At 42.3% G+C, this 27,291-nt stretch overlaps 1 protein-coding gene across 2 annotated transcripts in view; it reads right to left on the bottom strand.

Annotated features, from left to right (window-relative positions):
• Positions 1-27,291, bottom strand: part of TNFRSF21 (TNF receptor superfamily member 21) — a 146,962-nt gene that overhangs the window by 101,828 nt on the left and 17,843 nt on the right. For both annotated transcript variants that reach the window (XM_029596053.1, XM_029596052.1), the window contains exon 2: positions 635-1,274. In XM_029596053.1, the coding sequence (XP_029451913.1) occupies positions 635-1,274 (640 nt within the window). The remainder of the gene's footprint in view (positions 1-634; positions 1,275-27,291) is intronic.

The raw sequence follows: 27,291 nt of genomic DNA, 5'->3' as shown, positions 1-27,291 counted from the left end.
CATGGGGGGGGGTTGTAATTAAATAAATTTGAAGGTTGGGGTGGGTTTGGGGTTTTTTGTTTTGTTTTTTTTAATAAATGTGCCCCTCCCCCCCCCCCCGTGTTAACCCAAAAAACGATTTTCCCTGAAATTTCAGGGAAAGCCCGATCGTTTTTCAGGTCCTCTGATCCATGCCGAATTGGACAATTTTGTTGACATTTTCCAATTCAGCAAAAACGAATGCATTTCTCTAGAGTCAAGTAACAGGCAATTTGATATTTTGATTCATTTAGCTTTTACTGATACTGTAATTTGACCCATCAGGGTCAAATTGTTGTTCGCCATCAGGAAGGTGGAAGGTCCTGTGGTAAAATTCCAAGGGGAAAAAAAAAAAAAAAAAAAAAGAGTAAATAAAAAATAAATAAATATGGTTTTCTATAATAAAAACCTGCAAATTCATACAGTGTAAAAAGAACATAAGAAAATGGAAGTACTCATGTCAATAATAAGTCATTATCCATAAAAGAAAATGTTACCATACTGTGGAAGTAACAATGACTAAAAACGAATGACTCCAAATTGGAGCACACAAGGATAGATAAAATGGATCAGTAAACAAATGCAAATTTCAAAATATACTGAACGTACTTATTACCTTTGGGAGGAGAAGTGGGAAGAGCGGTCCTATTGCCACTTTCTTCCAATGGTTCTGTTGAAACCGTGCCTGTACCAGAAAAAGATGAGAACACGCCACATACGTTGTCACTCTCTCTCGTCCCTGGTGTGATGAGCACCAGGCCTAGTCCCAAACAGTCTGTGTGACTTTTGCATCTCATCACACTAGAAGGCACATCGGAGAAAGTACCACGCAAGCATTGCTTACACCTTGCATCTTCCGTCTCGCTGCCTTTCTTTTTCACCCCCCAGCCAGCTGGGCAGAGCGTATGAGGGGTGCAGATGTCATTGGACAGGAAGTTACCAGGTGGACAGCTGCACTCACGGTCAGACAAGGCGGTGCAAGGTGCTCTCTCGACCATCGGCCGTTGGCAAGGCTCCCTGCAGACATGGCATCTATCTATCCCATTCTCATGTTTTGTAAAGGTGCCAGGTGAACAAGGGCTGCACTCCCTTAGGGTGTTCTCCTTACAGTGCTTGGACACGTAGGTTCCTGCTGGGCATTTGTCACACAGAAGCTCTTTGTTGGTGGTACGGTCAGTGTGACGATATTTGACAGAAGGCAGATTTTGGGAAGCCTGTTCAGACTTAGCATCAGCAGGAACAATTAACACCAGAACCTGAAATGAAAAAAAAAAAAACAAACACACACATTAAGTGTATATTAATAGTGCACAAATAAATCATTTTAACTGGGAACACCAGATGTACGCAGCGCTGTTTGCCAGCCCCTATTTATTGAAGAAGCTTACAGTCTAGTCAAGACTGATAGACAAAACAAACACAAACATCAGGCTCTGAGTTAGGGCAGCAAAGGCATGACTGAGAAGATTTAAAGTAGAAAGAGAATGAGAGATAAAGAGATCATGAATGTAGGTCGGATACAGAGAAGATGTTGGGTGCAAGGGGTCCAGGAGTCCACAGGACTTAGAGAATCTGGCCTTTACTGGTGGACAATGACTACTAGGTATATACATGTAAAAAAAGTAAGAGGTATCACCAATCATTCAGTCAACATTTTATAGTGTACACACACACACACGAAGATTCAGCCTGATACTCATGCCCAATACTAGAAATTACCTACTGACATTACAAAAAAAAAAAAAAGACCCCCACCATCCTTAATACAGGAGTTCTAGCCCCTTATAGAAAAAGGCCTCTATCATAATATGATCCAACGTGCCTTCACAAGGAATACTATGGAAGTTACTTTAAAAGACATACAACTCTTGCCACCCAAAACTGCTAAATAGTCAGAGCTATAAATTGCTCAAAAACGTTTCAATTGCTTTTTGTTACTAGAAGCCAGCTTTAACACACAGGGCAAATTGCCTCAGAATGACATAAAATGCTATAGCAGTTGCAGAAGCACTAGAACCATCATACTTTGCACTGACTGCACCCCGCTGACTGGCACTAGAACGAACCATCTGAATCAGAGGTGCCCATCTTTGCACTAAGGCACTCTCTGCTCCTATGAAATCAAAGGCACCCTAGCCTATTACTGAGGAAGATGACACTTTACTGGAATGAGAGCTCCAGCCGATGAGACCCTGGTTAATGTTGGCTCCACATAGAATAGATAGCTTTTTCAGCAAAGTCCTTCATGGCACCAAGCCATCTCCCATCCAGAGTCTAGGAAAGGTCTGCTCCATTGGAAGCCCATGTCAATAGTGCTTGCCTCTTTATTGATGACAATGAAGATGATCCTGGAGGGAGTCCCTCACATCACTTAGGTGCTTTTCTCAGAGCCTCATCCAGTGGCACAGTCTTCAACACCATGCTTATACGCTGACCTGTGGCAGATCCGGAAGCCAGTGCCACAGGGGGAGGAGGGAGAAGAATGCTACCTTGACTTCTTAGGACACCAAGAATCTGTTGACACCTCACACTGGAAAGAGTACAGCTCTTTCCAGTGTGAGGTGTCAATTAGGACAGTACAGCTGTCCTAATTCACACAGATGCTCTTACAATGGCACCTTCCATAGGGACTCTTACAGGCACAGTACTGCCACACCCTTGATAGCATTCGATCACAACTAACAGCTGGAAGCATTGTGATCCAAGCCCAGAAAGCAACAGACAGAATGGATATCTGTAATGGACATCAAGCGCCCTCAAAAGCAGGCCTGAAAACCACTAACTGCAGTCTTCTTGGCCTTGGATTTTTCCCTTTTCTATGGGTTTTTCTTTTTAGAACTGATAATTTCGGTTGAGGGCTGCTAAGGTGGTGGGCAAGAAAGAAATAAATGCAACAAGAACAACTACAAAGCCAAAACAAAATGTAGAGACTTGGAACACATCCATGTGGTAATCTGGTCAAAGACAGACCGAGATTTGAGAGATGGGTCCATGTTGGCTCATCAAATGAAGTCACTCATGCTTTATGGCCAATTCATCCTGCTTGTCGACTGAGAAAGAAAAGTAACATGGATTTTATACAATCTTTGGACCAACTGAAGCCAACTGGCACAAAGACTGTACAGAATGCAAGGGGACTAGGATACCATGATCAGCAGATCAACATCCAGAGGGGCATGTAAATTATTTAATGTTCAATGCACATACTTACATGTAAGTAACAGACAAAGATAAAATTCATATAGTTAGGAAAAGACATCAAATTTGAAAACCTTTTCTCAAGATATTTGGTCAAGCCCGAGGACATTTGAAAGCAAGGATGGCCAACTCCAGTCCAAGCGCCACAAACAGGTCTGGTTCTGAGAATATCCACAATGAATATGCATGAAAACTGGAAGGCGATCAATACATTTTTATAAATAAATGAAATAGATCTCTCTTCTGACCTTGTTATAGTTATTGAGGAACCGAGTTGGTCCCCCTTGCTCTAAAGACTAAAACGTGCAGGGCTGCCAGATCCAGCCACCAAGTAGAAAAACATATATCAGCACGGCTTCTGAAAGTACCAGAGAGCCAGTATTCAGATCCAGCAAAATATTTGGAGGCAGCAGTGGGCTCAGCACAATACAAATCACAAGGAGTAAAGACCATGAGGAGGAGCACATGGGTAAGAACATAAGAACATCAGAAATTGCCATGCTGGGTCAGACCAAGGGTCCATCAAGCCCAGCATCCTGTTTCCAACAGAGGCCAATCCAGGCCATAGGAACCTGGCAAGTACCCAAACACTAAGGGGCGGATTTTAAGAGCCCTGCTCGCCTAAATCCGCCCAAAACCGGGCGGATTTAGGCGAGCAGGGCCCTGCGCGCCGGTGAGCCCATTTTACATAGGCCTACCGGCGCGCGCAGAGCCCCGGGACTCGCGTAAGTCCCGGGGTTCTCCGAGGGGGGCGTGTCGGGGGTGTGTCGGGGGCGGGCCCGGTCGTCGCGGCGTTTCGGGGGCTTGTCAGCAGCGTTTTGGGGGCGGGTACGGGGGCATGGCTACGGCCCGGGGCGGTCCGGGGGCGTGGCCGCGCCCTCCGTACCCGTCCCCAGGTCGCGGCCCGGCACGCAAGAGGCCCGCTGTCGCGCGGGATTTACTTCTCCCTCCGGGAGGCGTAAATCCCCGGAGAAAGGTAAGGTGGGGGTGTAGACAGGGCCGGGCGGGTGGGTTAGATAGAGCAGTGTTTCCCAACCCTCTCCTGGAGGCACACCTAGCAGGTCAGGTTTTCAGGATTGCCGCAATAAATATGCATGAGATTGATTTGCATACCCTGGGTCTCCAATGTATGCAAATCTCTCTCATGCATATTCATTATGGATATTCTGAAAACCTGACTGGTTAGGTGTGCCTCCAGGAGAGGGTTGGGAAACCCTGAGATAGAGGAAGGGAGGGGAAGATGAGGGGAGGGCGTTAGAGGATTCCCTCCAAGGCCGCTCCGATTTCGGAGCGGCCTCGGAGGGAACGGGGGTAGGCAGTGCGGCTCGGCGCGCGCCGGCTATACAGAATTCATAGCCTTGCGCGCGCCGATCCAGGATTTTAGTGGATACGCGCGGCTCCGCGCGTATCTACTAAAATCCAGCGTACTTTTGCTTGCGCCTGATGCGCCAGCAAAAGTACGCCTATTCGCGTTTTTTGAAAATCTACCCCTAAGTCTATTCCATGTTACCATTGCTAATGGCAGTGGCTATTCTCTAAGGGGCAGATTTTAAAACCCCTGCGCGCCGGCACGCCTATTTTGCAAAGGCCGCCGGCGCGCGCAGAGCCCCAGGACGCGCGTAAGTCCCGGGGCTTCCTGTCGGGGGCGTGTCGGGGGGGGGTGGTAGGATGACGCGGCGTTTAGGGGGCGGTGACGTGGGCGTGGCCGCAGCCTCCGGAACAGCCCCCGGGACCGGAACACAGAGCGGGGCAGCCGGCCGACGTGCACAAAGTTACGCCTGCTTTCAGCAGGCGTAACTTTGCCGACAAAGGTAAGGGGGGGTTAGGGAGGGGAAGGTGGGGGGAGGGCGAAGGAAAGTTCCCTCCGAAGCCGCTCCGAAATCGGAGCGGCCTCGGAGGGAACAGGCAGCGCGCGCTTGACGCACGGAAGTTGCACAAATGTGCACCCCCTTGCGCGCGCCGACCCCGGATTTTATAAGATAAGCGCGGATCTTATAAAAGTGCGAACAAAAGTACGCGCTCGCGCAAGTATTTAAAATCTGCCCCTAAGTGAACTTAATAGCAGGTAATGGACTTCTCCTCCAAGAACTTATCCAATCCTTTTTTAAACACAGCTACACTAACTGCACTAACCACATCCTCTGGCAACAGATTCCAGAGTTTAATTGTGCGTTGAGTAAAAAAGAACTTTCTCTGATTAGTTTTAAATGTGCCCCATGCTAAGTTCATGGAGTGCCCCCCTAGTCTTTCTACTATCCGAAAGAGTAAATAACCGATTCACATCTACCCGTTATAGACCTCTCATGATTTTAAACATCTCTATCATATCCCCCCTCAGCCGTCTCTTCTCCAAGCTGAAAAGTCCTAACCTCTTTAGTCTTTCCTCATAGGGGAGCTGTTCCATTCCCCTTATTTTGGTAGCCCACAAAGTAATTTTCAGCAAAACAATATATTTCAAGATTGTGCTACATCTACATGATCAAGATCTGAATTAGGTATTTAGGAATAACTTTTTTTCTTGAAGCAGGTACCTGGGTGCATTATTCATATGAAATTAACAGAAAGGAGGATGACCAGACTGTGGGGAGTTAATATGGCACTTAAGGAATTCAAAAGTAATATTTACAGAATATAACCAAATTAACATTTTTTAGCTAATGTTAGTATAAAAACTGTATCTTAATGAAAATATACAAAAGAAAAGCAACACAAGTATTTCTTGCTAAAACTCCTCCTTAGTTAACTACAACGTACAGGATTAGGTACCCAATATCAATTCTATTAAGATGTCCAAAATTTAGTATTTGTTTTATTGTAGTTTTCATAAACACTGTACCCATTAAAACCCAGTTCAAGCTCTGCTGTTTAGAGCAGATCTCCAACATAAACTGATCAGTCAATTTTTGGCCATTAGGTCACCTCTTAAGAGAGATAGGGAGATCATTCACACCATCCCATAGATTCAGAATTTGGCCCTAAGTACCCGCCCTTGCTTTCTATCAGGCCGATACAGTATAGTGCGCTCCAGCAGAGCGCACTGTTAACCCGCGATTGGATGCGCGTGCTTTACCCCTTATTCAGTAAGGGGTAAAGCACTCCTGAACCTAATAGGGCCTGCAACATGCAAATGCATGTTGCAGGCCCTATTAGGTATTCCCGCGTGATACAGAAAGTAAAATGTGCAGCCAAGCCGCACATTTTACTTTCAGAAATTAGCGCCTACCCAAAGGTAAGCGCTAATTTCTCTGGGCACCGGGAAAGTGCTGACTTAATATCATGGTGATATTAAGCCGGAGGTCCCAAAAGTTAAAAAAAAAAAAGCAAAAAAAAAATTTTAAAAAAAATTTTGAAATAGGCCCACCGGTCGAAAACCGGACACTCAATTTTGCCGGCGTCCGGTTTCCGAACCCGTGGCTGTCAGTGGGCTCGAGAACAGACGCCGGCAAAATTGAGCATCGGCTGTCAAACCTGCTGACAGCCGCTGCTCCTGTCAAAAAAAGAGGCGCTAGGGACACGCTAGTGTCCCTAGCGCCTCTTTTTACCACCGGCCCTAATTTTAATAAATTAAAATACTGTGTTGCGTGCTCAGGAGAGTGGCCTGTGCACGCGCCGGGAGAGCGGGCGCACAGGCCCCAGGCTTGCCTGCTCTCCTGCGATTTTACTGTATCGGTCCGTATGATAGCCAGGCCCTGAGGCATCACTAACAATTGCTTTCTACTGGCAATATGAAATCTAAATTACCGTCTAACACTGGTCTAAAAATAAACAGTATTATACGCTCTCGGAAGTTAAATATCTTTAAAAAAAACAAACAAAAAAAAACACCCTTAACCTTTGATTCCTAAGCATTTGTTATTCAATAAAAACACTGTAAAAGCAGTTACAAAATAAATAATTTAGCCAAATTCCAAAAGGGTAATAGAAGTAATAGGCATAGTAACAGTGCCAAATGTCTGCTGAAGCATTTAATGCCTGCACTCTCATGTGACTCCTGCATTATCACTGTTGGGTCCCATCAGAAGGCAGTGCATTGCAGAGAAACACACTGGGGTGGCAAGGTGAGGTTTCTGGCGCATGCTCTCTCCAGAAAGCTATGGGCGTGAAACTGTTTATATAATGTTATGTTTAGTTCCATGTAGTAAAAAGCACTATGCAATGGCTAACCACCAACCTAAGGCTAGACGCATTCAGGCTGATGCAATTCCATGCGCTGGCCACGCGTCCATAACCCCCAATGCAAAACGGGGGTTAGCTCATCCAAAATTGCGCATAGGTAATAGTGATCACACATAAATTCATGTTGCTGAGCCATTACCTATTTCCCCTCGATGCAAAAAAAACGTGCGCCCGCACACATTTTAACTCGCAAAAATTAACACCTGCCCAGAGCAGGCGTTAATTCTTGAGGAACTGGGGAAAAAAAAAAAAAAGTTACAGAAAGGCAGAAAATACTGCTTTTCTGTTCCTTTTTTCGGTTCCTCTGACTTAATATTGCGATATCCTGGCCGCCTGCTGCCGAGGCGGTGCCCTGGGTGCACAATTTCCCCTATCGCCTCCTTTTTGCAGCAGCACCTGATTTAAATATTAAATTGGGCGCCCGGGACAGGTGGATCAGCATGCATTAAGGGAGCGGGCCCTCAATCACGACTGCCCGTTTAACGCACGCCAATATTGCATCGGCCCGATTGAGCCAGATTTTTGGTTGGCCATGTTGCAATGCTTTTGACAGCAAGTTTCCACCCTCACTACTTCTTTTGCCCATTTATAGAAACCAGAACTATTCCCCCTCAGAGACAGCACATTTCTGGAGCCAGCATCTCTCTTCCCGCATATATTTTAAGCTTTATGGTGCATTAGGGGATGCCTAATGTCTGGTTATGATTTTGTGTTTCTACGTTGCATCAATACAGGGACCCAATTAAAGAGCATCTTCCTTTCACCATAGTTTGTGTACAGTCAGGACTATAAAAAGAAACGATACTTTCATTATACATTAAATTGTTTCCTACATATGTACTACCGAAACAATGTCACTGTATCTTAGGCAAGGCAGCCTGAAATCCTGGCATCAGTTCATATATGTTATTTTAAATGATTAGCCCTAGGCTTTCATCCCTCCATGGGGCATCATATTGCTCTTATTTTATCACCTATTCTAGGCCCATGTGCCAAAAGTGGACACTAAATGTATAGAAACAGCTCACTGTGGCTATAAGAAGTGAATCATTTTTTGCTATGGTATTTTCTTCACTTTCTAGAAAAGGTTTATCATCAAAAGAAAAAACACATACAGTTCCCACCTATAGACACCATTCTGAATATAAATCTGAGTATATAAATGTTTCATGCTGTGCGAGCCCACAAATCTAGTTACATACCAAGCTGCCTGATTAAACAAACAAGAGACTGCCAGCAGAATTCAGATGTAGGAAGGATTTATTTCTTGTATTTATATATGCCGCCCTCTCACAGCTCAAGGTGGCTCACAACAAAAAGACAACTTTCAAACATAAAACCAAGAAACAAAAAGACAGCACAGCCAACAAAATCACAGCCCAACTGAAAATGCATCCATCGTCGCCTCATTCAGGCAATGCGTGCAGAAATAGAAATGTCTTTAACATTTTCTTAAATGATTTAGTGCCTCAGACCGTTCCGCAGGTTAGGACCTGCAATGGAAGATGTCTGTTCACGAGACTCAGCGAGACAAATTGCTCGTACTGACTGAATGTCCACCGGTCCTCCCTGTCACGAACGCAACATAAGGGAAGGATTGAAAATGCATAATGAAGCGCTCACCCACGGCAAGGAGTCTACACTCAACAGTTTATGAACCATTAAGGCGGTTATTCAAATTTAATCCTGAACTCAACCGGTAACCAGTGAAGCTCGTCCAAAAAAATGGATTAATAGGAGATCCCTTGCCGACCCCAGTTATTTGGCAGGCTGCCCAGTTCTGGAGAACTTTGACGTGCCTGAAGTGAGGACGGCGGTAAGCCTACTGACAAAGAAATACAATAGTCCAAGGACAAAATGTCAGGGAATACATACATACAAGCTCTACTGTCCCCCCTTATCGGTAACACAAGACTTTTTAAAAAGTTCATCTACAGCAAACAAATTCGAGGAACAAAACTGAAAAAAATGTGGCTGCGCAAGAATTTGCTAACGTGGAATTTTAGATTTACACTGTGAAGCATTTCACGAAGTCCGCAACCCAGAAAGCTCTTCGGGCATAGAAAGAGGAAGAAAACAGTTATTCGTGGGCTAACACGCTGCACTACCGCAGCACCGACAGCAAAAAACTAAGGAAAGCTCAGGGATTACGGGTAACCGGAGGAATGCTAGGCGATACTCGCAGTCAGTCATAAACAGTCCCCTAAAGAGGAGGAATCCATCCCCAGGAGTTTCAGGACTTCTTGTCAGAGAACCCTTTAAGCAAGCACAAAGAAACACAACAGACAGCAACGCAAAGAAGAAAGCTGAACTCAGAACTGGAAGGACCCCTACTTTATGGAGATGCAAAACATGCCCGCTGCTATGCACTGATCACAGAAAAAAAATATACAATTACACACTTCTGTCAAAGTCCACGTGGCCCTTGATGTCCCGAAAATTTGGTGTGGATAGGATGACAAAGTGTCACTAGAGGAAAAAATCCACACACAGCAATCTTATAAGCTGTAAGCCTCCTTTTCATTCTGAAAGAACACTAAAAAAGGAAAAACAAAATTTAAAAAAACAAAAGTAGCCAGAGGCAAATTTAGAGTGGCCCGATCCCACCCAATGTGAATTTGGCTTTGTCAAGTATGAAAGCTGACTAGAATCATTGGGGCGGCTTTTTTTTTTTTTTTTTTTAACGACCCCTTCCTGCACGCGCCGAGCCTATTTTGCATAGGCCTGGCGACACGCACAAGCCCCGGGATGCGCATATGTCCCAGGGCTAGAAAAGAGGGGCGGGGAGTGGGCGGGACAGAGGCCTCTGGCACAGCGGCCGTGCCGGGGAATTGTGCGCCAGCACACGCAACCTACGCCTGCCCAGAGACAGGCGTAAATACAAAAATAAAGGTGGGGGGGGGGCGGAAGGAAAGTCCCCTCTGAGGCCGCTCCGATTCCTTATGGATGCTTGAGCGCAGTTGCTCAACGCAGTTGAGCAACTGCGCTCAAGCAGTTGAGCGCAGTTGGTATTCGTCCTCCTTACCCTGCTGGAGTGCATGCAACTGCGCTCAACGCAGTTGAGCGCAGTTGCATGCACTCCAGCAGGGTAAGGAGGACGAATACCAAAAGCAGTGAAGGACAAGAGCAGCAAGATACTGCACGCAGGTCCTCAGTAGGACCAAGAGGAAAAGTTACAGGTAAAGCAAGGTATATAAAATGGAATAAAAGAAAAAAAAAATAAGCCACACATATACATGCACACACATATAAAGGGGATAGCTTTTTATTGGACTAGCATTTGAGAGAAAATACTCTTCAGGTCAGAATTCAAATGAGCAAAAGACATTACCAGGAAAAACAGAGTAATGTGGCTGCCATAAATGAATCCTAAAAGGCATTCAGATGATAGGGTGAAGGGGAAGGGGTGAGGGGAATTTGATGGGTAATCAGAAGGTGACAAGCATTATGTTTTGATGGCACAGATGCAATAGGAACCTCTGTTTAATCCTTCTGTGTCAGTTCCAAAGTGTCTGATCATTTTGACATTAAAAGTCTTGTGTTCCTCATTGTTTTAAATCTTTTTTAAATTATCCTCATCATAAGATCATTGATACCACAGTGGCCTGGTTCCAAAAAGTGCTCCCACATTGCAGGCTTCAGGTATCCCAATGGAAGACATAAGAAAGAAATAGACTTGCCAGATATCAGAGGCAACAAGCGATCCTACCATGTATAGTACCACTTATTTTCAAGGGCCAGTAATAAAGGGGCCCATGCAATACAGTGCGCTTAGCCGAGCATATTGTTTAATCTGTGGTTGGACACAGGTTTTGAATGCGCAACCACAACCCCTCAATTCTTTGAGGAGATTAGAGCGTCCAACCCCCCCCCCCATGAAGCTAATTGCGCTCATCACATAGAATAGCTAATAGCCTCATCAAAATGCATTTGTAACGATTGCGGGGAAAAAAAAAAAAAAGAAGGAGTGCCCGGCACACACATTTTTGCCCTGAGCAGCCCAAAAAGTGCACTGCTTTTCTGTATTTCATAATAACATCAAGCCCAGCATCCTGTTTCCAACAGTGGCCAATCCAAGTCACAAGTACTTGGCAGGGACCCAAACATTAAATAAATCTCAAGCTACTATTGCTTATTAATTAATAACAGTTTATGAATTTTTCCTCTAGGAACTTATCCAAACCTTTTTTTAAACCCAGTTACACTAACTGCCATAACCACATACTCTGGCAATGAATTGCAGAGCTTAACTACATGCTGAGTGAAAAAGAATTCTCTTTGATTTGTTTTAAATGAGCTTCTTGCTAACTTCATGGAGTGCCCCCTAGTCCTATTATCTGAGACAGTAAATAACTGATTTACATTAACTTTGTCAAGGCCTTTCATGATTTTGTAGTCCTCTATCATATCCACCCTCACTTATCTTCTCCAAAGTGAACAGCCCTAATTTCCTTAGCCTTACCTCATAGGGCAGCTGTTCCATGCCACTTATTTTGGTCACCATTCTCTGCACTTTCTCCAGTGCAACAATTTTTTTTTTTGAGATACGGCGACCAGAATTGCACACAGTATTCAAGATGCGGTCTCACCATGGAGTGATACAGAGGTATTATGACATCCATCTTTTATGTGACATTCCCTTCTTAAATCCTAACATGTTTGCTTTTTTGATCGCCACAGCACACTGAGCTGAAATTTCTATGTATTATCCACTATGATGCCTAGATCTCTTTCCTGGGTAGTAACTCCTAAGATAGAACCTAACATTGTTTAACTACAGCAAGGGTTAATTTTCCCTATATGCATCACTTTGCACTTGTCCACATTAAATTTCATCTGCCATTTGGAAGCCCAATCTTCCAGTCTTGAAGTCCTCCTGCAATTTATAACAAATCAACTTGAGATTTAACTACTACGCATAATTTTGTATCATCTGCAAATTGGATCACCTCACTTATTGTACCCCTTTCCAGATCATTTATAAATATATTAAAAAGCACTGGTCCAAGTACAGATCCCTGAGGCACTCCACTGATTAACTTTTTCCACTGTGAAAATAGACCATTTAATCCTGCTTTCTGTTTCCTGTCTTTTAACCAACTTGCAATCCACAAAAAGATATCACCTCCTATCCCATGACTTTTTAATTTTCTTAGAAGCCTCTCACGCGGGACTTTGTCAGACACTTTCTGAATATCCAAATACACCACATCTACTGGTTCACCTTTGTCCTCGTTTATTCACCCCTTCAAAAAAAAAAAAAAAAAATATATATATATATCAGAAATTTGTGAGGCAAAAATTCCCTTGGGTAAATCCATGCTGGCTGTGTCCCATTAAACCATATCTAAATGTTTTGTGATTTTATTCTTTATAATAGTTTCCACAATTTTTCCCAGCACTGAAGTCAAGCTCACTGGTCTATATTTCCCAGATCACCCCTGAATCCCATTTTAAATAATCAGGGTTATATTGGCCATCTTCCAATCTTCAGATACAATGGATGATTTTAATGATATGTTACAAATTAATTGAAATAGTTCTGAAATTTCATTTTTAGTTCTTTCAGAACCCTGGGGTGTATGCCATCTGGTCCAGGTGATTTACTACTCTTCAGATTTTCAATCTGGCCTACCACATCTTCCAGGTTAACGTGATTTGGTTCTGTTCAGCTGAATCATTACCCATGAAACCCGTTCCGGAGAAGGTTATCTCCCCAACATCCTCTATAGTAAACACTGAAGCAAAGAAATCATTTAATCTTTCTGTGATGGCCTTATCTTCTCTAAGTGCCCCTTTAACCCCTCGATCACCACCAACCAAACTCCCCTCACAGGTTTTCTGCTTCAGATATATTTTAAAAAGTATTTGCTGTGAGTTTTTGCCTCTACGGCCAATTTCTTTTCAAATTCTCTCTTAGCCTGTTTTATCAATGGCTTACATTTAACTTGCCAATGCTTAATCCTATTTTCTTCTGATGGATTCTTCTTCCAATTTTTGAAAGAAGATCTTTTGGCTAAAATAGCCTCTTTCACCTCACGTTTTAGCCATTCTGGCAATTGTTTGACCTTCCTTCCACCTTTCTTAATGCGTGGAGTATATCTGGTCTGTGCTTCTAGGATGGTACTTTGTTTAAAAAAAAAATAAATAAAAATAAGGTCCATGCCTGTTGCACACTTTTTACCTTTGTAGCTGCACCTTTCAGTTTTGTTTTTTTTTAAACACTTATCATTTTATCAATGATTCCCTTTTGAAAGTTTTGTGCTACAGCCATGGATTTACTTACTACCCCCTTCCAGTCAATTCAAATTTGAGCATATTATGATCACTATTGCCAAGCAGCCCCATCATAGTTACCTCTCTCACCAAATTGCATGCTCCACTGAAAATTAGATCTAAATTGCTCCCTCTCTTTGGTTCCTGAACCAATTGCTCCATAAAATTGTCATTTATTCCATCCAGGAACTTTATCTCTCTATCATGCCCTGATGTTTCACTTACCCAGTCAATAATGGGGTAATTGAAATCTCCCATAATTACTACACTACCAATTTGGTTAACTTCCAAATTTCTCTTAGCATTTCACTGTCCGTCTCACTATCTTGACCACGTGGACAGTAGTATACTCCTATCACTATACTCTTCCCCAACACACAAGGGATTTCCACCCATAAAGATTCAATTGTGCATTTACTCTCATGAGGGATCTTTATCCTGTTGGACTCTATGCCATATCAGACAAAGCGCCACACCACCTCCCGGATGCTCCTCTCTGTCATTGCGATATAATTTGTACCCTGGTATAGCACTGTCCCATTGGTTATCCTCTTTCAACCATGTCTCTGTGATGCCAAATAAGTCTATGTCATCATTCACTGCTATACACTAATTCTCCCATCTTACTACTTACGTAGACTTCTGGCATTAGCATACAAACATTTCAAAGTGTGTTTTTTGTTTGAATTAACATTCTGCTTATTTGACAGGGATAAATTTGAATCTTTTAGCTCAGGTGAGTTTTTAGCTATAGGCACTTGAACTACTTTTCTTATTACTGGAACCTCTGATGGATACCCTAACTAATGCTTCATTAGTATTCTTCCAAGATACCTCCCTCCAAACCATGCGCTGCTGAGCGACTGTCTACTTTCCCCTTTGATTTAGTTTAAAAGCTGCTCTTTCCCCTTTTTAAAGGTTAGCGCCAGCAGCCTGGTTCCACCCTGGTTAAGGTGGAGTGCCTCTCTTCAGAGGAAAAAAAAAAAAAGTCCCCCCCCTTCCCCAAAAGGTTCCCCAGTTACAAAACTGAATCCTTCCTTGCACCATCATCTCATCCATGCATTGAGACTCCAGAACTCTGCCTGCCTCTGGGGACCTGCGCCTGAACAGGGAGCATTTCAGAGAACACTACCCTGGAGGTTCTGGATTTCAGCTTCTTACCACTTGATATTGCCACGATATTAAGTCTGAGGAGCCAAAAGGACCAGAATGTTTAAAAAAAAAAAAAAAAAAAGTGAGGCAGTCAGGTTAGGAATAGGGACGCTCAATTAATGAGCATCCATTTTTCTAACCCGTGGCTGTACACAGGTTGGGAAAAGGGATGCTCGTAAAACTGAGCATCTGTTTTCCTAACCCGATGACAGCCACCTCTCCTTGGCGCCCGCTGCCAAGGAGATGCTAGGGGGCGTACATTTGTCCCTATCACCTCCTTTTTAGCTCAACCCCTCATTTAAATATTCAATCGTGTGCCCAGGAAAGGAGGCTGAGCATGCATTAGGAAAGCAGGTGCTCAACACTGCATCAGCCTCAAAGAAAGTAAGAGGAAGGCAGTGGTACCAGAAAAAAACATGATTGCCATAACAAGATTTTTTTCTTGCTAATTTAATTTGAAATTATACATCCATTTGGCAGGAAACACTGGGATTCTGTCACAAACAGTAACCTTCACGATCCCTTTGTTTTCTCTAGCAATGTGAGCAAATAGCGTGGATAAGAGAAATCTGATGCATCCTTTTACAAAACGGATATAGGAAGCAAACCCACGTTCCACATTGCAACACGGTATCATCTGACATCATTTTAATAAGTCTGGCGACAATCTGTCAAGTAATCTTGAAGAAACCAGAGTAGAAAAATAAATTTGAGGGAACAAAAATACTTTAGGAACACAAATCAAATCATACTGCAGAAGTCATGATGTGCCATAATCAGGCATCACATACACATATTCATGCTATATTGTAACATGTCAGGCTTGCACATGCTGCTACAAAAAAATTGGAAATGTAAACTCATTTTCCAATAACTTATCAGACTTCTTTGCATATAAAACAATGAAGTTATAGGGGGAAAAAAAAGTCATAACTACATTCCTTGCAACAGTAGATGCTGCCATATGGGTCTCAAATCCCACTCTGCAATGGCCATGGGGTATTAAGTCCTCATTATTTGACCTCCCAGCCAATTGTACTTGGTTCTCTCTCCTGGCAGGGCTCTTCTATACTGGGAATATATACAGGAATGGCTTGGGGATGCTGAATGAGTGGGGACACCACATGAGCTAGTGGAGGCCAAGTGTAAAGTTATGCCAGTATATAAATGGTTATACCTTAGTTGATGACTTTTCTGTATTGAAAAACAATAGTATAAAGGTATATTTTCAGATAAAATAAACCTTAAATAAGCATTCAACAACTTTTCTTTCAAGGGCACAAAAAAAGGGAAAAGTCCTTTATAAAAGCAGCCTGTGCAGCAGGTTCATTCTAGTTTAGGAAAATCCAGCTCTCTTCCTGTTTCATCATCCATTTCAATAATCCAACAAAGAGCAGCTGCCACCCTGCAGTGAACACACATGATGAGAGACTGCAAATAGGTGAATTAGCAAGCATGCAAAGCATGGGCTGTGCATGCTGGAAAGGCAGCTGATAAATAAGCCAAATAAAAATAAATTCAACTAATCAAAAGCACACGTTACACTCCGAAAGATTAAAAAAAAAAGACAAAAAAAACACACACACAAAGCCGCATGGTTAATGTGCAGTGGTGGAAGCAGCACCAGAGAGGCACTCTCTTCAGATACCTGAGATTGCACTGGGGGGAGGGGGGCAGGTCTACACTTGACTGAGTCCTAACAAGTTACAATCAGAAAAGCCATCACTCAGTGAAGAAAGCCAAACACTCACTAAACCACTAGGACACATTTTACCATGGGGAGGTCTCTCGCAACGAAGCAGAGTTTGATGAGGTCCTACAATGCAATCACTTTCCAGCCACTTTGAGGAGGGAGGCATTGCCGGGAAATGGCATTTTGGGCAGGGATGAAGAGTCTGCACATGAACACGCATGCTTTTTCCAGCAGCACTCTCCCCACAGAAAGCCCCAAATTTTTGTTTTTTTCTAAACTTAAGTGTGGCAATATTAGCTTGGGAGAGAGGGGCTGAGCAGGCCTCTTAGGAGTGCTTCATTGTCACATCAGACTCATTTAAGAAATTATTTATTTTATACTCCGCTTTTTCAGACACTTCAGAGTGGATTATATTCGGGTACTATAGGCTTATCCTTTTCCCCAGAGGGCTCAACCTAAATTTGAGGTTGTAGAATTTAAGATTAAAGAGATCGAATGTCGGTATATAAAAATATTAAATAAACAAGTAAATAAATAAATACGGTCTACACATGCTTTTTTCAAAATACAAAATTTCCTCCCAATGCAAAAATACATAATTCAGCTAATCAAGTAACCATGATCAGTAGATAAAATATTCTTTCATTACCTAGAAATGGGAGTTTCCTGCAGCAGCTCACGGGCTAGTTTCTGAAATCTTGTGGCAGATCTTCAGAATTTACGCCAAAAGTATTTTTCTTTATAAAAAATACCATTTTCTGACCTGTGTGCGCGCATCTGGGTAATTTATTTTGGTCTTTTGTTGTATCAGGGGAAAAGGGGTCTTATCTATGCAAGGAAGGGAAGAAAGGGGAAAAACTGGCATAGGATCTCAGGGATGGGGGAAGAAAGGCATGGACTAAGCCTTCTCTCACAACCCACAAATCCTCTTGCTCATGCACACACAGCTATCACCTCTCACCCTCCTCCCTACCCTAATCCCCTCTTCACACTGATTAGGTAAAGAGAGCAGCAATACCTTAGGCCACATGGGACTTCTGCCCCATGAGCAGTGCTAGTGTCCCATGTGGGTCAAACCAGAGTTAGGTCCTGGACAGCAGAGGAAGAGGATGCAGTCCAAGGCTCCTTGGCTTTCCTCCATTAAAGCCAGCAGATATTTTGTTTATTTATTTATTTATTTATTTATTTATTTATTTAATATCTTTTATATACCGACGAACGTTGGGAACATCTCATCGGTTTACAGAGAACAGAACTTAGCAACAGGCTTTACATTTGTCACATGATTATAATAGGAATAGTAGAAATAACAATAATAACAAAAACAACAACATACGAGTAATATGGAAGTTATACAAGTAATAATTAACTAAGTGGGGTACATGATAGTGGTTAGTCAGAAGAGGGGCAGGGAGATTCTGCTAGATATGATTGATATCAACATTTGTAGGAGGTATAAATTTGTATATACAATGGTTGTCGAGGAATATATACACGTTTGTGAGTAGAAATGTTCTTATTTACAGTAAGCTGTCTTGAAAAAATTTGCTTTCCGGGAAGCATAGTAGAAAGCTAATTGTTAGGCAAGGTGGAAAGGGGTGGTTAGGGGGTGGGAAGGAAAAAGGGTGGGGGGGGGGAGATGGGAGGAGGGAGGTTAGGAGTTAGGGAGGGGGGGGGGGCTAGTGAATGTGTGTATGTTAGGTGTATGAGTGTCTAAAGAACCAAGTCTTCAGGTTTTGCCTGAATATTTTTGGGCAGGTTTCTTGGCGGAGGGAAGTGGGTAGTTTATTCCAAATTATCGGTCCTGCTAGGGAGAGGGCTCTTTCGTTAGTGGTGCGGAGTTTAGTAAGCTTAGGTGAGGGGGTGTGTAGTGTGGCTAGATATTGTTTTCTGGTGGGTCTACTACTGTTGTGAAAGGAGAAGTGTTCTTTGAACCAGTGCATGTTGTTGTTATGAAGGGATTTGTGTATTAGGGTGAGGGCTTTGAAGGTAATTCTAGATGCGACGGGTAACCAATGTAGATGTTTGAGTACAGGGGTTATGTGATCATATTTTGTATTCTGTTCCAAATATAGCTCAAGGTGGTTTACAGCATTTATTTCAACTATAGTAAGCCCCAGAGGATTTACAGTAGGGGGAGCAACATGGCACTGAGAAATAAAGGGACTTGCCCACAGTCGAAAAAATAAAATGCCAGTGGGAAAAGTAGGAATTGAATCCTAGCTTCTCAGCCCACTGAGCAATTACAATACATAGGGGAGTGGGGAGAAATGACAGTTGCATACCTGCACCTGGCTAGCTGCTGCTAGGATTGGGGGGGTGGGGAGGTTGTAGTTAATTAAATTTAAAGGGTTAGGATGGGGTTGGTTTTTTTTTTGGAGGGGGTTCCCACAGAAAGAATGATAAAAGTTTTCTGATCCGAAACGAAATGGGGACAAAAAAAAAAAAAAAAAAAAAAAAAAAAAGAAGGAGTTATGCACTACCCTTTTTTTTTTTTTTTCCCCCCTCTGAATCCTAGGTGAGTCTTATGGAGCGAAAAATATGGTATATATCCTTTTTGAGATGCGATGACCAGAACAGTACTCCGTATTCAAGGTGCGGTCTCACCATAGAGCGATACAGAGGCATTAAGACATTTTCCGTTTTAACCATTCCCTTCCTAATAATTCCTAACATTGTTTGCTTTTCTGATTGATGCAGCACACTGAGCCGATTTTAAAGTATTATCCACTATGATGCCTAGATCTTTTTCCTGGGTGGTAGCTCCTAATATGGAACCTAACATCGTGTAACTACAACAAGGGTTATTTTTCCCTATATGAATCACCCTGCACTTATCCACATTACATTCATAGATCCCTCTCCCATGCTCTAAGTGTGAGCTGGTTTACACTTCAAATCTGCATTTAGTAACCCATATACCGTATTTTAAAGATAGGTTTGGTTATCTTGTCAGCATGATCATAGAAACCTTTAAAATGTGTGTTCCCTTTAAGATCATAAATAATCTGTTTTTGATTTATAAAATTTAACTGAACACACAAACCCATCCCTTCAGTCCAAGGAGTATTTCTCCTGAATAACTGAAGCAGGCAGAACCCCGCTCCCTCCCCACTGCCATTCCGATCTAGTCACCCCTAAATTTTCCAGTGAGAACTGAAGGACTTGGTATTTCCAGGTGAAAATTCTTTCAGTAATAGATGAAGTGAGATGAAACTCCCTATATTAGTTGCAATGTGAACCGGTATGATGTTTGCATACTAATGCCGGTATATAAAAGCTTCAAATAAATAAATAAATATCCTCCACTAAAGCTGTTCCGCACATTTTCCATATCTGCAAAGTTGTGCCAGAATCAATAGATAAATCATGAACCTGAACCACACCCATTGTCCCACTCATGTCTTGTTACTTTTTACCCCGAGCCCTATGCCAATCTGTAAGTGCCCTCAGCTGAGAAGCAGCAAAATACCATGTCAAGCTGGAAACTCCCAGGCCCCCTCTTAGTTTAGATTGATACAACACAGTCAGACATCCGCAGGGATCTCTTCCATATAAAGCTAAATCTTTTTCTGCCACAGCTTCAACAGATGACCAGGGACAATTATCAGGAGTGTTTGGAAAAAGTAGCAGAATCGCAAAAGGACCTTCATTTTAAATGGAGGAAATCCTGCCTAACCAGGACAATTCCAGATGATCCCATTTATCCATATCACTAATACCTTTTAACCAATGGATTGTAATTTAAATAAAATAATTGGTCTCTTGCCAGCCCAATACAGACCCCTAGATATTTGACCCATTCTTTGGCAATCCAATCCAAAATGGGAACATAGAACTTAAGGTATGTATACACTCTGGCAGGGCACCTTAAATCCGGCAAGCCTCCCAAATCCCCACATCTCCTTCAACACCCAGCACACCGACTCCTCGGGTGACTCCAAAGTAAACAAGATATAGTCTGCAAAAAGAATCATAATTTACACTTCCAATTCCTATACCTCTGATGTGACTTTCCCTGCATATATGTTCTGCCAGGGGGTCTAACAAGACAACGAAAAGTCAAGGAGATAGACAGCCATGACAAGTACCTAGACATACTTCAAATTTTTTTGTATAGCCTACATTAAGCTTAATGCAAGCTTATGGCTTGGAATACAACTTCTGAATCCAAGGAACAAATTTGGGTCCCAAATGAAGCTTCTCCAAAACCCGAAACAGATATGACCAATTAAAATGTTCAAAGGCCTTTTTGGCATCCATCGCCAATAATATTGCAGGTATCTCCTGTGTTCTCACCCACAAAATCAAAATTAAGAACTCTGCACACATTATCAGACATTAAGTGTCCAGGGACAAATCCAGGCTAATTATCATGTATTAAACTAGGGGCAACTAGACTCAGCCTGTTAGCCAGTACCTTCAAATCTACATTTATGAGAGATATAGGACGGTATGATCCACAAAGCATGGCATCCCTACCAGGCTTTGCTAGGAAAGTAATGGCAGCAACATTCTCCTAAGAACATAAGAAATTGCCATGCTGGGTCAGACCAAGGGTCCATCAAGCCCAGCATCCTATTTCCAACAGAGGCCAAACCAGGCCACAAGAACCTGGCAATTACCCAAACACTAAGAAGATCCCATGCTACTGATGCAAATAGCAGTGGCTATTCCCTAAGTAAACTTTATTAATAGCCGTTAATGGACTTCTCCAAGAACTTATCCAAACCTTTTTTGAACCCAGCTACACTAAGTGCACTAACCACATCCTCTGGCAACAAATTCCAGAGCTTTCTCAGTGGGAATGTTTCCATCTATACTTAGAGAATTAAACATCTCAACCATAGGACCTACCAAAACTGTTCTAAATGTTTTATAAATTTTGGACATAAAGCCATCTAGACCAGGAGATTTGTTTACCTTCAGTTCTGAAATAACCTGCAAGATTTCCTCAGCCCAGATATCATCATTCAGTAGGCCCTTACAATCCTCCAGCAAAACGATTTCCTGAAGATATGCATCCAACTCTGCCTCTTCTACCCCACCCTCATTAGAATATAGCTCTTCAAGGAATTGGAGGAAACACTGACCAATATGCTCAGTATCATAAACTAATGTCCCATTCACTCTAAGTTTGGTAATAAAATCCTGAGTCATCCTCTCTTTTAATCACCTGGCTAATAAATCAGCCCGGCTTATTCCCAAACTCAAACTTCTGTTTGGACAAATCCAATTAATGGGCTAACCGGTCTAACTCCAAATCCTGCAATGCCTGCCTTGACTATTCCAATCTACTCAATGTAGTGAGATCTAAGGTGCATTTATGCAATAATTCCCATTTATCAATATTTTGTAGCAATTCTTACCGAAGACTCCACCTATCATGTTTAACATACGTGGCCCTAGAAATCAATTTACCCCACACTACTGCCTTCATAAATGCCCATAATGTAACTGGAATACAATCCCCAGCTTCATTATCTAACAAATATTCTCAAATCTCGGCATCCAGAGTTCTTTATTGGGCATCATCTAAGCACTGAAAAAAGTGCAAAAAGCAGAATTCTAAATGAATACATAAATAAAATAAATACGCTGTCATTTAGTCACCAGAACTTCCTTCCCTCCCCTAATGGAGAAATACCCAGGGAAAACTAGACCGGTGCATGGTCCAACCATGTTATGTTACCTATACCCTCATCAACTAACCTGTCAACCAATGTTTTATCAATTAGAAAAAATCCAAGTCTAGAATATGATAAGTGAACTTTAGAGAGAAAAAAGTAGTTACAACAGGTTGGATTTACGAGACACCAAATATCTTTCAATCCCCTGACATCAGATGTTTGAGGGCTTTGCGAGAAGTACGAGATCCCATAGATTTTCTGATTATCATCGAAGGAAGGGTAGAGAATAATATTTAAATCCCTGCCAGGAATTAAGTGACCTTCTGCCCATTAGCTCAGAAATTTTAATCGAAGAAAGCATCTTGCCCTGTATTGGGAGCATAAACATTTGCCATAGTGAATAGAGTATTAAGTATCAACTTTAGGGCAATAAATCTTCCCTCACATCTTTAAAGCAGCCTTAATATCAACTACCAATTGTTTAGAAAATAGTATTCCCACCCCACTATATTTATGGAGTACAGAGGCCAAGGCCAGATACTGGTGAGGGAACAGCTGAGATCTAAGTAACCCCTTATTCTGCTTTCTGAGGTGCATCCCCTGATAAAAGCCTTCCAGTGAAGCATTTCTTGAAAAATATAAACATCTTTTGCCTGGAGAATTTAGCACCTTAGTACTGAGTGAAATAAACTTTAAAGTTCCCATGACACATCTTCTCTATTGCCTCCCAATAACGACTAAGAAGCCTAGTAACTACTTCTAATTTCCAAGCAATCTTACCCTGTATCCCTAGTGTACTATGGTATGCTCCCATTATCGTACAATCCCCAACCCACTCTTAAGTATGCCAATCTCCTCCATAAGGAATGATGTCATCTGGGTTCTGAGCTATCCCAGCTCTCCCTGGATCCAAAACAAAAAATCGTAAACAAGATTTCAGAGTCTTCTTCCCCCAAATGCAAATGAAAAACCCCATCAATATTCAAAGAAAAAAAGAAAAATCTGCACAAACCAAACAATTGGTTCATATCCAAATATACCAAGCAAATGAAACCACAGAACAGTCATATTGGGTTGCCTTGTGAGACAGATAGTTTAACACTAGATCTGCTAGGTTGACACTTCAACCAATGGCCACCATTAGCTACACTCATCTATTTAAAAAAGTTTGTATACCGCTTTTACAATTGGGAAATTAATCAAAACTGTTAAAAGTAAAACATATATAATGTAATATTAAAATTAAAAAAAACTTAGAAATTAAAAACAAAAACCAAACATTATAAAATATACATCAAAAACATAAAATTGCAAAAATACAATAAACACAGTGCCTTCAAAAAATGTCATATGAGGAGAGACTGATTGAGGAAGATGAACGAAAAATTAATCGGTGGTGAAAATGAGAAAAGACTGATTTATGGTTGAGTGTTAGTCAGGGAACTAAATGCTTTCTGAAACAGATAGGTTTTTAATGATTTCTTAAATTGTTGCGTTGAAGGTAAGAGGCGTAAAGAATCGGGCAGGAAATGCCACAAAAAAGCTCTTTTGTGAGTTATTTCTAATCTAGCAAGTTTGACTTGAGGGTATGTCTAGAAAGTTTTTTGATAATGATCTTAATTGTCTAGAAGGTTTATATATACGAAGAGTGGAGCAGAGCCATGTGGAAGATGCATTGTAAATAAGTGCCTGAATGATTACAAAATATTGACAATGTACTCTGTATTTAACAGGGAGCCAGTGGAGAGAATAAAATTGGGGTAATATGATTTCTGTGAGAAGTGCCAGAAAGAATCCAGGCAGCAGCATTTTGTATTAATTGTAGAGGATATATTGCAGAATCAGATAAGCCTAGGTATAACGCATTACAGTAGTCCAATCCCAAAAATAGCAGGGATTGCAGAACTGTACGAAAGTCTTTCAAGAAAAACAATGGTTTAAGTCTTTGAGAGATGTAATTTGTAGAAGGATTTTTTTGTAATAGCCGAGATGTGGTGTGACATGGATAGATCTGTATTTATCGTGGCCCCTAGACTAGTAGCATAGCTATGAAAAGGAATGGAAATGCCTTTAAAGTCTAAGTGAGACGGGGGGGGCCTATGGACGAGTCAGAGATTGAGGACAGATATGTAAGATCAGTTTTTGCAGGATTTAATCTTAGCCGATTATGAGCAAGCCAGGTGTTGATTGTGGATAGGTATAGTATTATTGTAGAAAGTGTGTCTGGCCAAGAAGTTTTGTAAGGAACTAATAGTTGAATATCGTCTGCATAGATTCTGAAGTGGAGGGAGTTATACCAGCTCTCAATGGTCCAGTAGCACTTTGAAACAATGGAGCTTTTGCAACATTCAATTCCAGCCGCCTTCATGATTTCCACTGCTTCAGCCACTGTGCGAACCTTAGAGGTTACACCTGCTGTTGTAAAGCTGAGTGCAAATGGGAATTGCCAGCAGTAGCACACGTTTCGATTGCGGAATTCTGTTAAAATGCCCTTACAAATGGTAAGAGATGATAAATCTTGGAATATCTCCACTCTATGGCCCTTCCAGGTGATGGGTCCATGCCTTTTTGCTGCCAGCATCACCTTCTCCTTAACCAGAAATTTGTGGAAGCAAGCAACTATGTCTCTAAGCAGATTACCTAGAGGTGCTCCCAAAGCTGATGAGTTCTTTCTAGCTGTACCATTGGTATAACAGTTTGATCTTCAGAGCCAAGCAGCGGCATATATATGCTATCTCCACCACTTGGAAGCAGTTGCCAAACTCCTGGCTCTCCGAGACCCCTCTAAATAGCAGGTTAACTCATGTTATTTTCCAGATCCTCCAGCTCCCCCTCTGTAAAATGCATTTTATCATGAGCTTCTTGAAACTGCAATCTCTCTGCAGCATGATCATCAAGGCGTGTTTCTGCCTCTTCAGCTCTGGCAGCTAACTCAGTGAGATCACGCTTAAAAATTGGCCACAGTATTAGCAATCTCCTCCTTAAAATCACCAGCATGTCAGCCTGGAGCTCCGTGAACCATTGCTGAAACTCATGTTGAGAAAGAGTTGTACTCACGGCAGGCCTCCATGTTTCCGTCTCCTCTTAGTCAGCCATAGCCACCGCATTCCCACTTCCCGCGTCGAAACTCCAGCATAAGAAAACTGTTTTAAATCAGTTTTCTTTTTCAGAGATGCCATCAAAAGAATCAACTTGGTCTTTGCTTTTGAGCACTGCTGAGGATATGCTTAGCAAACCGCTAAATGTAGGGGATGCTTGTTGATGCGATTAAGAGCAAGTGAATTAGGCAGCCATAGCCTGAGGTGATGTCTCTTCCTCCGGCACCGACATCACTTTTACCCAACAACCCTTGAGAATAAAAACTAAATGGCAATTCCATTATGGTCTTCCTGCTATTACTGCGTATAAAGCACTACTAGACAGATAAAGAAGACAGTTTCTACGCTATGGAGCTTACAATTTAATCAAGACAAACAAGAGCCTGGGAAAAAGTATTTACTAAAGAGAAGAGTTTAGAATTTAAAATCAGCTTCAAGAAGGTGAGTTTTTAAAAGGGATTTGAATACAGCCAGAGAAGCAGCGTGACATGCCACCTCAGGAAATCTATTCCAGATATAGAGCGCAGCAAAGTGGAAAGCACGGATTTGGGTTTTGGCAGTGGAGAAGGGCACAGATAAGGGTGACTTGCTCGTTGAATGAGTTCATGAAGAAGGGTAAAAAGCTTGAAATGTATATTAGTCCTAGGGAAATTCTGTGCTCAGTTGCCAAATTCTGCACAGAAAATGGTAGAGGAGACCCCGGCATGCTGCTAATGGCACATGCGAAAATGAAGGCCCTGGTGCGCCGCTTGCAGCGAAGATGAAGGCCCCGGTGAAAGTGTGTGTGTGTGTGTGTGTGTGTGTGTGTGTGTGTGAAAAAGGAGAGGGAAAGGGGGGAGAGAGAGAGTGAGCAGGGGGAATGCTTGAGTGTGGATGCCAGAGAGAGCGCCTCTGAGGAGATTGTGAAGGAGTGTGTATGTGTGTGAGAGATTAGGAGCTCATGTGCATGTGAGGGTGCTAGCCTGTGTATGTGCTAATCAGAGCCTGTGTGAAGGCGTGCATGAGAGAGAGACATGTATGAGAGAGAAAGGAAGCTTGTGTGGGTGTGTATGCAAGAGAGGGAATGTCTGTGTGCAAGAGAGTGAGGGAGCGTTTGTGTACTAGAGAGGGGGGACGACAGAGGGAGCCTGTGTGAGGGGGCAGTACTGAGAACGGGGTCAAACTCTGGGACTGGCGATAGAGTGAAAGGGAGAAATACTGGCAGGTGGAGGAGTTGGGGCCCGAGAGGGCAAAGTGGCCAGGGGAGTAGGGAGAGAGTGGAAGGGACACTGATTTTCTAGGGAAATTCTGCATCTTTAAGTAATAACTTTTCTGTATTAATTTAAAACGTAATTAAAGACTCATGTAAATTGAGTTATTTTGACCAATATAAAGTTTGCAGAATTTTAAAAAAATTTTGTGCAAAATTCCCCCAGAAGTATTATATGGAAGAGGACAGGGCGCCAATGTGGCATTTAAGAAGAGTTGCATGATCATAGCAACACTGAAAACAAATAAGTTATGCAGTTGAACTTTTAATAGATTGCAGTAGAGGCCCACAAAGAGCAAGTTGTAATCCAAATGGAAGGTAGAGGATGAGCATTTTAAAGCATGCTCAGAAAGGAAAGGATGGATTGTAGCAATGTTTTGGATGTGTGTAAGGCTACAGGCCAAGGGAACACCATGCACAGAGACTGGAAGAGAGAGAGAGAGAAGCAAAAGCAGGAAACAAGAAATTCCATCTTGGTTATGCTAAGTTTAAGATGGAGATGCAACGTGCAGGCAGTAATGTCAAAACAAGCAAATTAAAATTTAGGACTGGATGTGTGTGAAATTTCCCGTGTAGAGAGGTAGATCTGGGAATTGTCAGCATATAAGTGGTACTGAAATCCATGGGAGGATATCAGAGCACCAAATGAAGTGAAGTGAGAAAAGGGCCCACAACAGAGCCATAAAGCACACAAAACAATGGCAGAATAGTGATGGGAGAAAGAACCAGAGGATACAGTAAAAGTAAATCGGGAGGGGTAAGGAGAAAACCAAGATAAGAAGAGACTGCTCTCCTTTCCCT

Source organism: Rhinatrema bivittatum, chromosome 3 (genome assembly GCF_901001135.1).
Source record: "Rhinatrema bivittatum chromosome 3, aRhiBiv1.1, whole genome shotgun sequence".
Classification (NCBI taxonomy): Eukaryota; Metazoa; Chordata; class Amphibia; order Gymnophiona; family Rhinatrematidae; genus Rhinatrema; species Rhinatrema bivittatum.
Note: the sequence above shows the minus strand (reverse complement) of the source record. Positions and strands in the feature narration are given on the sequence as shown.